The sequence below is a fragment of the Syzygium oleosum genome, unplaced genomic scaffold (genome assembly GCF_021117445.2).
Source record: "Syzygium oleosum isolate NSW1041296 unplaced genomic scaffold, Sole_v2.1 Sole_v2.04, whole genome shotgun sequence".
Taxonomy (NCBI): Eukaryota; Viridiplantae; Streptophyta; class Magnoliopsida; order Myrtales; family Myrtaceae; genus Syzygium; species Syzygium oleosum.
This window is the reverse complement of record NW_026607488.1, coordinates 6,381,355-6,394,675: the sequence shown is the minus strand read 5'-3', so window position 1 is coordinate 6,394,675 and position 13,321 is coordinate 6,381,355. Positions and strand designations below refer to the sequence as shown.

General features: G+C 39.2%; 1 protein-coding gene across 1 annotated transcript; it reads right to left on the bottom strand.

Moving 5' to 3' along the window:
- Window positions 1–7,800: 7,800 nt before the first annotated feature.
- LOC130137857 (uncharacterized) lies at window positions 7,801–12,236 on the bottom strand (the record flags this gene model as incomplete). Its single annotated transcript, XM_056310351.1, has 5 exons — window positions 10,680–12,236; window positions 10,050–10,302; window positions 8,975–9,608; window positions 8,064–8,842; window positions 7,801–7,937 (listed from the first exon to the last, which is right to left on the bottom strand). Coding segments are annotated over exons 1-5 (3,360 nt in total), but the record flags the coding sequence as incomplete, so codon positions are not given.
- Window positions 12,237–13,321: the final 1,085 nt, after the last annotated feature.

The following is a 13,321-nucleotide window of genomic DNA, read 5'->3' as shown; positions in this document are numbered from 1 at the left end:
CAACGAACACGCGCATAGGCTTCTTCAACAGTAGGAAACGGCTGCATCTACAAAACATCTGCTCTGACCTTGTCAAGACGGTCGTCCAACCCATCAAGAAATATGTATACCCGATCTTCTTGTATAGCCATATTGTATCTTTCAATATCTTCAGGATACCGCATTGGGTTCGGACGGCAAAAATCGATTTCTCTCCACAAGCCTTGAAGATTGTTGTAGTACGCCTCAATTGGTCCTCCTCCTTGTCGCATCCGAGCAACACGCCTCTTCAAGTCATAAACCTGAGAGGCATCCGTTCCGTCAAAGAAAGTTGTTGCAACTGCATCCCAGACAGATTTCGCTGTTGGGAAGCGAATGAAATTGCCGATCAACGCCGAATCCATGGAGTTGATAAGCCATCCTTTCACAGTCGAGTCTTCTATTTTCCACCTCCGAAAGCTAGGATCTGTAGGCAGTGGCTGAGGAAGGTCTCCATTGATATATCCCAGTTTATCTTTACCAGTGATGTACATCTCGACAACCTGAGACCATAATCCATAGTTGGCTCCATCCAATTTAATTGCAATCTGAGATGAAGCCAAATCATTCTGCGGTGTTGGTGATGGAGGAGGAGGGTGCGTCTGGTTCTAAGTGAGAATCTGAGTTAATCTGGCAGTCAGATTCTCCAAAAGAGCTTCCGTGGTCGAATTCCCCCCTTGGTTCTGACGGGGAATCACCGCTCCGGTAGGGTTCTGATCCTCCATGGATCCAAAATCAATCGTGACAAAGATGAAGAAGATTGAGTAGGACGCACGCCGATTACGGGACCGCCGTAATCGAGGATTCACGTACAGTACTCTCAAAGAGCAAACCCTTGGCTTTGATACCATGTTAACACAAAGATATTTCGAGGAAGAAAACCACATTCCTCACTTTTCTGTATTTCTTCTTCATTCGTTTACAATGACCTAGAGGCGTATATATATATACAAAGAAAAGAAAGAATCTTAAAAAAATATATCCTCTAAACTAGCTAACTATAATCTTTGATTCTAGCTAATTATAATCATAAATATATTTTACAGCTCATTCTCACAATGAAAATGGGCAGAGGAGAGCTATCCCGAATCGCATGGCCTATATCAAAAGATAAAGGAAGGTCCTCCTGTCAGCCGGCTGAGATCAGACCAAGTCCTTTTTCGTCCTCGAATAACGGAGCCTTGGTAGGACTTGGACTTCATCGTCCTGCGCCAAAAAACAAGGGGACGATCCCGCAATTTTACGACATAGTCGTGTGAATTGCCCTATCTCACGAACCGGTGGGGGGTAATTATATGAAAAGGCCACTACATACTGAGAAGAACTTCCCCTTAGACCGTTTAAACACATTAACTTGAGCTCTTTACATTCAGTTCATTCGAACTTATGGGTTAGTTATACTCCAACAATCACGTCACGTTGTGGTAGGTAAGCATTTTATGAAATCATGAATAGACTAACAAAGATCTTATGCGACTGTTAGATGTTCATAGTTACTCGAAGTAACGGCACAACCATTAGAAACATTCAAAGATTACTAAAATGAAGACGAAAAAGAAAGAAGAAGTTAATTAAGCAGAATAATAACAATCTTAGAGAATATGGCATTACTCAAAATAAATAATTTTATCTTCTTGAAACTTCTTGTTTCTAGCCAGGCATAAGTGATAAATCACTGCACGCCAAGAAACCTTAAAGGCGAGAATGGGGACGCATTTACCCTTTCAAGTAGCACATGCCCATTGATAGCTCCCGATCAATCATACCTCTTTGTATCCCAAATTTCTCAAATTTATTCAAATCCTAATAAAATAGTGTAATTAGATAGAATTAAATTTATAGTGCTACTTCAATTAGAAAAACTGGGGATCTATTACATTGTTTAACAACATGGTAGAGAGAGAGGCAAAGCCACCTCGTTACTAAAGGTTTGAACCTCAAAAGGATGGAAAGAAATTGTCGATGAATATACACGACACAAAAAGAAAAATTGTATATATTAATGTGAAAAGAGAAGAATTACCCAAATTTTGATTTTTAGGAAGGTTATTGTTTTCATAAAAAAGAATCAGTTTTCAAAAGAAAATGTTGAGAGATGAGACAGAACTCTTTAGTCACAATCAAGTGTTTGAGATCAAAAAACGAGTGTTCAAACGATTTTGAGTTTTTTGGCTAATCGTGGAGGACAAATAAACAAAGGGCGTCTAAATTCATTGGATGGATTGCTGCTTCCACAGCTTTTCTAGTGACGAGACAAAACTCCCCTCAGAAAAGAATGGTAAGATCTTGAGACTTTGCCCTTCATCGTCTTGCACCAAAAAACCAAGGAGACGATCGCGCAATTTTACGACCTAGTTGTGCGAATTGCCCTATCTCACGAGCCAGCAGGGGATAATTATATGAAAAAGGCCGCTACATACCGAAAAGAACTTTTCCTTAGACCGTTTAAACATTAACTTCAGCTCTTTGCATTTGTTGATTCCTAAGTGTTCGTATGTGTAAAAACAAAGTTGTTTGACAAACCTTAAAGCGTAGATGAGTAATCCGAATGGAAACGAATGATCCGAGCCTAACGAATTCACGTTGTGTCCTTAAGACAATTTATCCCCTCCACCGTACCCAAGGTTCTTGAACAATTGCTTCCCAGGATTGAACAGATCGCCTTTCCTATGAAGCAGTACTTCTTTAAAAGAAACCTTTGAACGTAACTTTGCAGATTAATCGCACGAAAATAACAATGATGAAGAATAAGATAGCAGTAGAAAAATGCCGCGCGAAAAACACAAATGTTTTTTGTTTTATTTAAAAATAATGAAGAGTCACGAAGAACCGAGAAGTTTCGTTCGGTTCACGAACAAACATATCTGTCCGAAAATAAATGGGTGAACAATCACGAACAAACATATCTATCCAAAAAATAAAATTCCAAAACAAAAACATGTATGTTCGGTGAAAAACAAAACTGTCTGAACCAACATGTCTGTTCGGTGAAAAACAAAACTGTCTGAAGCACACTTCTCATTCACCTTCTATGGGATTTGGATACCAAAATCCCAACAATCCCCCACATGAATGAGAAGTTCATATATCATGACTCTTCGTGCATGCATGAGATGTAATGTACGATTATTCCATGAGAGAACACTGCATTGGGATAAGTAGTCTGAGACTTTGAACTTTCACTAGCGAGACCTATCGGACTTACTCGGTCAATCAGTAGACTTGATGTCTTTGAACTGTCAACCTTCGATGTAAGTCAAGACAATAGGAATCACACAACTATCTCTCAAACAAAGTTGGTTCTCACTGTTGTGTTCGTTTTGGCCATGAACACCGCCTGATTTCATGAGTGCTTTCGAGAATTCGACCTTTCAAATTCTTCATAGAAGCGGCCCTCACTTCACACTCACATAGGTGATTTTTGAATGTGTGGTATAACACATGCCCGAAATAGAATCATTAAAAGCTTACACTTAACCTTCACATGTCAGTACTGTCTCCATACGGGAATGAGTAAGAGTTGACAGAATTCTACATCGCCTACATAACTTGGTTGTCTCTTTGAACCTAGATCTTGGGATCTCCAGTCAACTAGGTAGGGTTTCTGCTATGATGACTTATTTTATAGGCCTTAAACTCATTCCCCTTGATGTTTTCACAACCATATCTCTAGTTAAACCTTTTGTTAATGGATCCGCAACATTATCTTTTGACTTCACAAAGTCAATCGTGATAATTCCACTAGAGAGTAGTTGTCTTACAGTATCGTGTCTTCGACGTATATGTCGGGACTTCCCGTTATACATGACATTACTTTCGGGAAGCCTATTGCCGCTTGACTATCACAATGAATACACACAGCTGGCACTGGTTTAGGCCAATTAGGAATGTCTTCTAAGAAATTTCAAAGCCACTCAGCTTCTTCACCAGCCTTATCCAAAGCAATAAATTCTGCTTCCATAGTAGATCTCGTAATATAAGCTTGTTTGGATGATTTCCAAGACACTGTTCCCCCACTAAGCATAAACACATACCCACTTGTGGATTTTGTGTCTCTTGTACCGGTTATCCAATTTGTATCACAGTATCCTTCAAGTACCGCTGAATACTCTATGTAGTGCAAAGCATAATTTTAAGTATGCTTCAATAGCCCAATACACGTTTCATAGCTCTCCAATGATTTTCATTTAGACTAACTGTAAATCGACTTAGCTTGCTCACAGCACAAGCTATATCCGGCCTAGTATAGTTCATGACATACATTAGACTTCCTAATATACTAGCATACTCATTTTGAGCTTTACCTTCACCAGTATTCTTTGAAAGATGTAAATTAATATCTACTGGAGTCTTTACTGGTATAATGTCTAGATTCTTGCACTTTCCAAGAATCTTCTCAATGTAATGAGACTTTGATAGAGCTAATCCTCCAGATGTCTTATGGATTTTAATCCCTAAAATAACATCTGCAACCCTCATATCTTTCATATCAAATTTACTTGTGAGCATGCGTTTGGTCGCCTTGACAACCTTACTATCGCTGCCCATTATAAGCATGTCGTCTACATACAAGCACAAAATGGCAAAACCATTATGAGTATTCTTAACATATACACATTTATCACACTCATTAATCTTAAAACCATTCGACAACATGACTTGGTCGAATTTAGCATGCAATTGTTTCGGTGCTTCTTTCAAGCCATAGAGTGACTTGATCAGCCGACATACTTTCTTCTTTTGTCCTGGAACAATGAACCCTTCAGGTTATTCCAAATATATTTGTTCTTCCAAATCCCCGTTTAAGAAAGCCGTTTTTACATCCATTTGATGGATTTCAAGCCTATACACCGCTGCTATGGCAATTAGCATCCTTATAGATGTAATTCTAGTAATAGGTGAATAGGTGTCAAAATAATCAAGACCTTCTCATTGCTTGTATCCTTTTACCACAAGCCTAGACTTATATTTATCAATAGAACCATCCGCTTTCATTTTCCTCTTGAAAATCCATTTACATTGTAGTGGTTTATTACCAGGAGGAAGGTCAACCAATTCCCAATTATGGTTTGACAAGATGAACTCAACTTCACTATTGATAGATTCTTTCCAGAACGGGGCTTCTGGAGATGTCATAGCCTCTTTAAAGGTCCGAGGCTCATTCTCTAACAAATATGTTAGAAAATCAGGTCCAAAAGACTTAGAAGTTCTTTGTCTTTTACTACGTCTAGGTTCATCCTCCATAGGATCTCTTCTAGGTGTAATATCTCGAGGCCTCTTATCAATGTTAATTGGCTCATATAATATGTTATACGGAAATATATTCTCAAAGAATGAAGCGTCCCTTGACTCAATGATCGTATTAACATGTATATCTAGGACCTCACACTTATGAACAAAAATTCAATATGCATTACTATTAATAGCGTATCCAATGAAGACACGATCAACGGTTTTCGGTCATATTTTAACCTTTTTAGGTTTAGGAATCACAACCTTAGCCAAGCACCCCACACCTTGAGATATTTCAAATTAGGCGTTCTGCCTTTCCACTTCTCATAGGGAATTTGTTGTGTCTTTTTGTGGGGTACTCTATTTAAGATAAAATTCGCCGTCAAAACAGCTTCCCCCCACAAATTATGTGGTAAACCGGAACTAATCAACAATGCATTCATTGTTTCCTTTAAAGACCGGTTTTTCCTTTCCGCCACTCCATTAACTTGTGGCGCGTAAGGAGGAGTAATTTGGTGAATAATACCAAATTCAGAACAAATTTCTTTAAAAGGAAATTCATATTCACCTACTCTATCACATCTTATCATTTTAATTTTCTTATTTAACTAAGTTTCAACTTCAGACTTATAAGTTCAAAAAGCATTCATGGCCTCCTCTTTGCTACTAAGCAAATAAACATAACAATACCTCAAACAATCATCTATAAAAGTGATAAAATACTTCTTACCACCCCTTGACGGTATTGCTTTCATATCACATATGTCTGTGTGTATTAAATCTAAAGGTTATATGATTCTATTATCTATAGAATAAAATGGAGGCTTAGAAAACTTAGATTCAACACACACTTACCATTTTTCACTTGGACAGTCAAATTTTGGCAATAACCCCATGTTCATTAATTTCTTTGTTGACTTATAATTAACATGTCCTAGTCTAGCATACCATATATCAGGAGACCCAAGCACATAAGCAGAAACAACTTTATTCATAACATCATTGGGTGCAACAGTCATTACATTCAACTTGAACAGACAATCACTAAGATAACTATTTCCTACATACATCTCATTTTTGGAGAGTACAAACTTATCGGATACAAACACCAACTTGAAACCATTCTTGCTAAGGAGAGATCCGGACACTAAATTATTTCTTCTCAGAAAGCCTATTGTCTTCCTCTATCTTCAATCGAACAATTAAGCCTTCAAGTGATAACTCATTTTTCTTGTGTTTGAGATAATTCTTGAAATCTTTCCAAGACGGTGGTAACTTTTCAATGAAATAGCCACTTGAAATGATTCACTAATCATCATACCTTCAGTATGAATGTCATGCATGATCACTTGAAGTTCTTGAACTTGACTTAAGACGGTTTTAGAATCTACCATCTTGAAGTCCAGAAATTTACCGATAATGAATTTCTTCAACCCAGCATCTTCTGTTTTGTATTTCTTATCCAAACTTTCCCACAACTCCTTTGCCATTTTCAGCGGACTATAAACGTTGTAGAGGGAATTGTCCAGATCATTGAGGATATAGTTGCGACACAGGAAGTCAGAATGCTTCCATGCATCTATAGCAGCAACCTTTTCCTTGCTTGTCTCTCTTTCATCCAACTTAGGAGCATCTTCAATGAGGAACCTTGCCAAATTCAAAGTGGTGAGGTAGAACAACATCTTCTGTTGCCATCTGATATGAATCTGTGCGGAAGATGATCGTTCTACGAAGATCTGTGAGTTACGAATTGCTGACCTCGACCCCCAATCGAACCTGTGATTAGTAATCTCGGTATGAACGCGACCTGTTGACGAACCTGTGTCAACCAATCCACGCTATAACGCCACGAACAAGAAAATTCACGATCTTGCTCGATAAGTTGAATTCGATCGCCACAAGGGAACTTTGATAAGATCTAGTCCTCAAGAGAACTCAAGAAGAAAACTTCTCTATATAAAATTCTGCCTCTCTTAGAAATCTATAAGCAACCTTATATAGGGTGCTAACCCTAATCCTAATCCTACTAGGATTAAAATTACAAAAATAACCTTAATTACTAAAAATTCGTCCAAAAATGGAAAAAGGCCTAAAAGTTCGTCTAAACGACTCTAAATCGCTAAAAAAACGTCATCAATCACTACTGAAGTAGTGTGTATTGATCAGCGGCCCGTTTTCAAGCGTCCATCCAAATTTGAGCCAATTCGGAGTTTGTCAATTCTAAGCTCCTTCGGAATTCGCTGGACCAAGAGTAATCATGTTGCGCCAAGGAGCTTCAGAATCTTCAAGTTTCGAATTCATATTGTCTCCATTCCAAATATCTTGAACCATGATGCCGACAGCTTGTTTGAATTTCTTCGCTCTCGCTCGAGTGATCGGGCCTAGCGGATAGAACAACGGGTCCCGAGCACCTCCTCCTCGATAGGATTCGATGTCCACATCATTCCCTCTCCCGTGCAAAGGATTTGCCCTCAAATCAGCGTCTGCATCAAAAAGAGTCAAATCAAAAACATTGAAAGTAGCACTAATACCATACTCACCTGGAAGGTCAAGCTTGTAAGCATTATCGTTGACTCTTTCTAGCACCATAAATGGTCCATCCCCTCGCGGTAGCAATTTAGAGTGTCGCTGTTTGGGGAAACGCCCTGTGCGCATATGAACCCAAACCCAATCGCCGGGTTCAAACACTACTTTCTTGCGCCCTTTGTTGGCTTGCTTTGCATACTGCTCTGTCTTAAGCTCAATATTTAGCCGCGTCTTCTCATGCAAAGTCTTCACAAATTCAGCTTTCTTAGTACCATCTAAATCCACACGCTCAGCAACAGGCAAAGGAGTTAAATATAACGGAGTTAAGGGATTAAAACCATAGACAACCTCAAACGGTGTGAATTTAGTAGCAGAATGCACGCTTCTATTATAAGCAAACTCAACATGCGGTAAACAATCTTCCCAAGACTTAATGTTCTTTTTAATAATAGCACGCAATAATGTCCCTAAAGTCCTATTAACTACTTCAGTTTGATCATCAGTTTGTGGATGACAAGTAGTAGAGAATAAAAGTTGTGTACCTAACTTCTTCCACAATGTTTTCCAAAAGTAGCTTAGAAATTTAGTATCTCGATCAGAAACAATGGACCTAGGCATACCATGCAAACGCACAACCTCACGAAAGAACAATTCAGCAACATTCGATGCATCATCAGATTTATGACAAGGTATAAAATGAGCCATTTTTGAAAATCGATCAACAACAACAAAAATAGAATCCTTGCCATGCTTAGACCTAGGCAATCCTAACACAAAATCCATAGAGATATCAACCCAAGGATGCGTCGGGATAGGCAAAGGTGTATACAAACCATGTGGTTTAATCGTAGACTTAGCCTGCTTACATGCGATACATCTCTCGCAAACTCGTGTGACATCTCGTTTCATGTGTGGCCAAAAAAAATGTTCATGCAGCACTTCATAAGTCTTATTGATTCCAAAATGCCCCATTAAACCACCACTATGTGCCTCTCGCACTAACAACTCGGGCAAAAAGCATCTAGGCAAACACAACTTATTTTCACGAAAGAGATATCCATCATGCCTATAAAACTTTTCAAACGCAGCATGCTCACAAGCTTCAAATACTCTTCCAAAATCATCATCGTCAGCGTATAAACCTTTGATATGCTCAAAACCTAGACACTTTGCTCCTAGAGTAGTTAGAATTGCGTACCTTCGAGAAAGTGCATCAGCTACCACATTTTCCTTACCTTTTTTGTACTTGATTACATATGGAAAAGTTTCAATGAACTCCATCCATTTGGCATGTCTTTTGTTCAACTTTTGCTGCCCTCTCAAGTACTTTAAGGTCTCGTGATCGATGTAGATCACAAACTCCTTTGGCCACAAGTAATGTTGCCAAGTCTCCAAAGCTCGCACCAAAGCATACATCTCCTTATCGTAAGTCGGATAATTCAATGTCGCTCCGCTTAACTTCTCGCTAAAATACGCTATGGGACGTCCTCCTTGCATCAACACAGCTCCAATTCCTGTACCAGAAGCATCGCATTCTATCTCAAAAGTAGTACTGAAATTCGGTAAAGATAACAAAGGAGCATTAGTCAGCTTATCCTTTAACAGATTGAATGCTCTCTCTTGCTCTTCTCCCCATGTGAAACCCATGTGCTTCTTGATAATCTCGGTTAAAGGTGCGGCGATGGTGCTGAAATATTTTACAAATCTACGATAGAAACTGGCTAAACCATGAAAGCTGCGCACCTCTCCTACTGTCTTAGGTGTCGGCCATTCACGGATTGCTTTCACCTTTTCTTCATCAACCTGTATTCCATCAGCACCAACAACAAAGCCTAGAAATACTAATTTGTCAGTTACAAAACAACATTTCTTTAGGTTAGCATATAATTGCTCAGCCCTTAAAACCTGCAAAACAGCTCGCACATGCTCAATATGGTCATCAAGGCTTCGACTATATATCAGGATATCATCAAAATAGACAACTACAAATCGACCAATAAAAGCACGCAGAACATGATTCATAAGTCGCATGAAAGTACTAGGTGCATTAGTTAAACCGAATGGCATGACTAACCATTCATATAACCCGTACTTGGTCTTAAATGCAGTTTTCCATTCATCCCCCTCTTTCATCCTAATTTGATGATAACCACTTTTCAGATCAATTTTAGTAAATATGCAAGCTCCATGCAATTCATCCAACATATCATCTAGCTTAGGAATAGGATGTCGATACTTTACCTTTATGTTATTGATTGCTCGGCAATCAACACACATTCGCCAAGACCCATCCTTCTTTGGCACCAACAAAACAGGAACAGCACACGGGCTAAGAGACTCTCTCACATATCCTTGCTTTAGTAATTCGCTAACTTGCTGTTGAAGTTCCTTTGTCTCTTCAGGATTGCTTCTATATGCGGGTCGGTTAGGCAATGGTGCACCAGGAATCAAATCGATTTGATGATCTATGTCTCGAATCGGTGGTAAACCTCCAGGAAGCTCATCAGGAAAGACATCTTCAAATTCCTGCAACAAAGACACGACAGAACTTAGCAAATTCGGGTCAAGTTCGTTAGTAGTAAACAATGCCTCCTTGTACAAAAGTACAAGTATCGGTTGGTTCAGAATCAAAGCTCTCCTTACTTCGCTCGATTTTGCATAGAAATTCTTTTCTCTCTCCTTTTCTCTCGGTTTTTACCACTCTACTCTTATCTTCCTCTCCTTTTACTTGCGTCTCAGAGTTTCCACGCAGGCCCTCAGTTTTATCACTTTTTCTCTCTCTCAGCCTCACGTTGTAGTTTCAATTGATCTTCATACACCTCAGTAGGTGTCATTGGCACCAATGTGTATGTCTTCTGATTCATCACCAATGAATATCGGTTAGTGTACCCGTCATGATTTACCTTTCGATCATACTGCCATGGCCTACCAAGTAAAAGATGCCCTGCTTGCATAGGTATAACATCACACATCACATCATCCTTATATCGCCGTATCTCAAATGGAACTCGGATTTGCTTCGATACTTTTACTTCACCACTATCATTCAACCACTGCAATTTATATGGTCTTGGATGCTTTGTAGTCTCCAATCCCAACTTCTCCACCATGGTACAACTTGCTACATTTGTACAACTACCTCCATCAACAATCAAGCTACAAATCTTACCATTCACCAAGCATCTTGTATGGAACAAGTTATCGCGTTGCTGGTGATGCTCCTCCTCTTTGACTTGAACACTAAGAGAACGCCTAACTACCATCAATTCACCCTTTGCTGGCATCTCAACATCACTACAATCCTCTAATGGTGGCATGTCATCATCCTCTTCCTCTCTCTCACTTTCTGATTCAACATCATTATGTCCAGTCATGATCATCACCCTCCTATTAGGGCACTGATTTGCCATATGACCTCTGCCCAAACACTTGAAACATTTAATATCACGAGTCTTAGTGTTAGGGTTTTCAGTTTTACCTGAAACCGGATTCGAACTAACTTTGCCATCCTTCAAAGTTTCAGTCTTGATATTGTTTCCCTTCCAATTCGGCTTCTCGTCTCTCTTCCAATTAGACTTCCAATTCGAGCTTGAACCTCCACCACTCTTGTAATTTCGATCCAACTTCAATTGCCGCTCAACTTTGATGGCTTTGTCCACTAATACCTCCAATTCAACGTAGTGTTGCAGCTCTACCACCCTTATTATATCTCGGCTCAAACCACACAAAAATCGTGACATTGTGGCCTCACGGTCTTCCACCACATTAGCGCGGATCATAGCAATCTCCATCTCTTTATGGTATTCTTCCACACTCCTATTGCCTTGTGTGAGATTTTGCAGCTTATGGAACAAGTCTCTGTGGTAATGACTAGGTATAAAGCGCCTCCTCATCACTGCTTTCATCTCATCCCACGTTTCTATTGGTCTTTCACCATTGCGTCTCCTGCTAGTCACAAGTTGATCCCACCAAATTATAGCATAATCAGTGAATTCAACAGCTGCAATTTTTACCTTTTTGAGTTCCGAATATCGCTGGCAATCAAATACCATCTCCATCCGTTTCTCCCATTCTAGATATGCATCAGGATCATTCTTTCCTTGAAAAGATGGAATCTTCATCTTGATGTTGCCAAGCTCATCATCTTCTCGACGTCTAAATCCTCGGCGTCCGTTTCTCCTCTCAAACCTGCCATCTCGATCATCTTCTGTATCGGACACATATGCATCATCAAATTGCCGCTGCCATCTAGGTTGTGCCCTAGGCTCTTCTCGCTGATTTTGTGGCCTCCCTCGTGGTGGCTCTCGATCATCTTCAAGTCTCGTCTCACATCTTGCAACTCGGTTGCTAAGTGCTTCAATTTGTAAACTCAATTGCTGGATGCCTGCTAGAATCACATCATCCCTTGGATGAGTGCAATCCTCCCTTTGATTCACACTTCCCTGGCCTGAGCCTGACATTTTTTTTTTTAACCTGCAAGAAAATGTTAGAGATAAAAAGAAATCTCACTAGTCACTCCCTTACGTTTTTTGCTCAAAGTGTTTGTCACTCCTCTCGTGTTTAACTCAATTTCGGCTTTTTCTTCTCTCAATTAAACTCACACACTCTTGCCTTTTACCTCTCGTTTCCTTCTAGCAAGCTCTTTTTTTCAGACATGAATTCAATCTCACAAGCTCCTCAGAACAATCGATAAACCACCAAGCAAGATCAAATTCAGCAATATATCGCTCAACTCAGCAATTCAGCAAATTTTCGCTAGATTCGGATTCTGATTCAATTTCTGCTACTGAAATTTTTTTTTTTATTCGGTCCAACTATCAATGATAAAAAAAAATGAGTCGTCCTCTTGAATTTTTTTTTTTTGGCCGAAACTTTTTTTTTTTGGCTTTTTTTTTCGTCGATTTTTTTTTTGGTTTTTTTTTTTACGAACTCAAGTACAATATAAAAAAAACAACTAGGACCAAAAACCGTAAATCAAAATTGAAATCACAGCAAGAACAAATTCAGAACCCTAATTCGATTAATAACGAAACCCTAATTCTATAAACCCTAGTTTCTATAAACCCTAGTTTCTATAAACCCTAGATTGATGAATGAAAAGCAGTAAAAGTGTGATGACTAGACCTTGTAGAACTAGCTCTGATACCAGATGATATGAATCTGTGCGGAAGATGATCGTTCTACGAAGATCTGTGAGTTACGAATTGCTGACATCGACCCCCAATTGAACCTGTGATTGGTAATCTCGGTATGAACGCGACCTGTTGACGAACCTGTGTCAACCAATCCATGCTATAACGCCACGAACAAGAAAATTCACGATCTTGCTCGATAAGTTGAATTCGATCGCCACAAGAGAACCTTGATAAGATCTAGTCCTCAAGAGAACTCAAGAAGAAAACTTCTCTATATAAAATTCTGCCCCTCTTAGAAATCTATAAGCAATCTTATATAGGGTGCTAACCCTAATCATAATCCTACTAGGATTAAAATTACAAAAATAACCTTAATTACTAAAAATTCGTCCAAAAATGGAAAAAGGCCT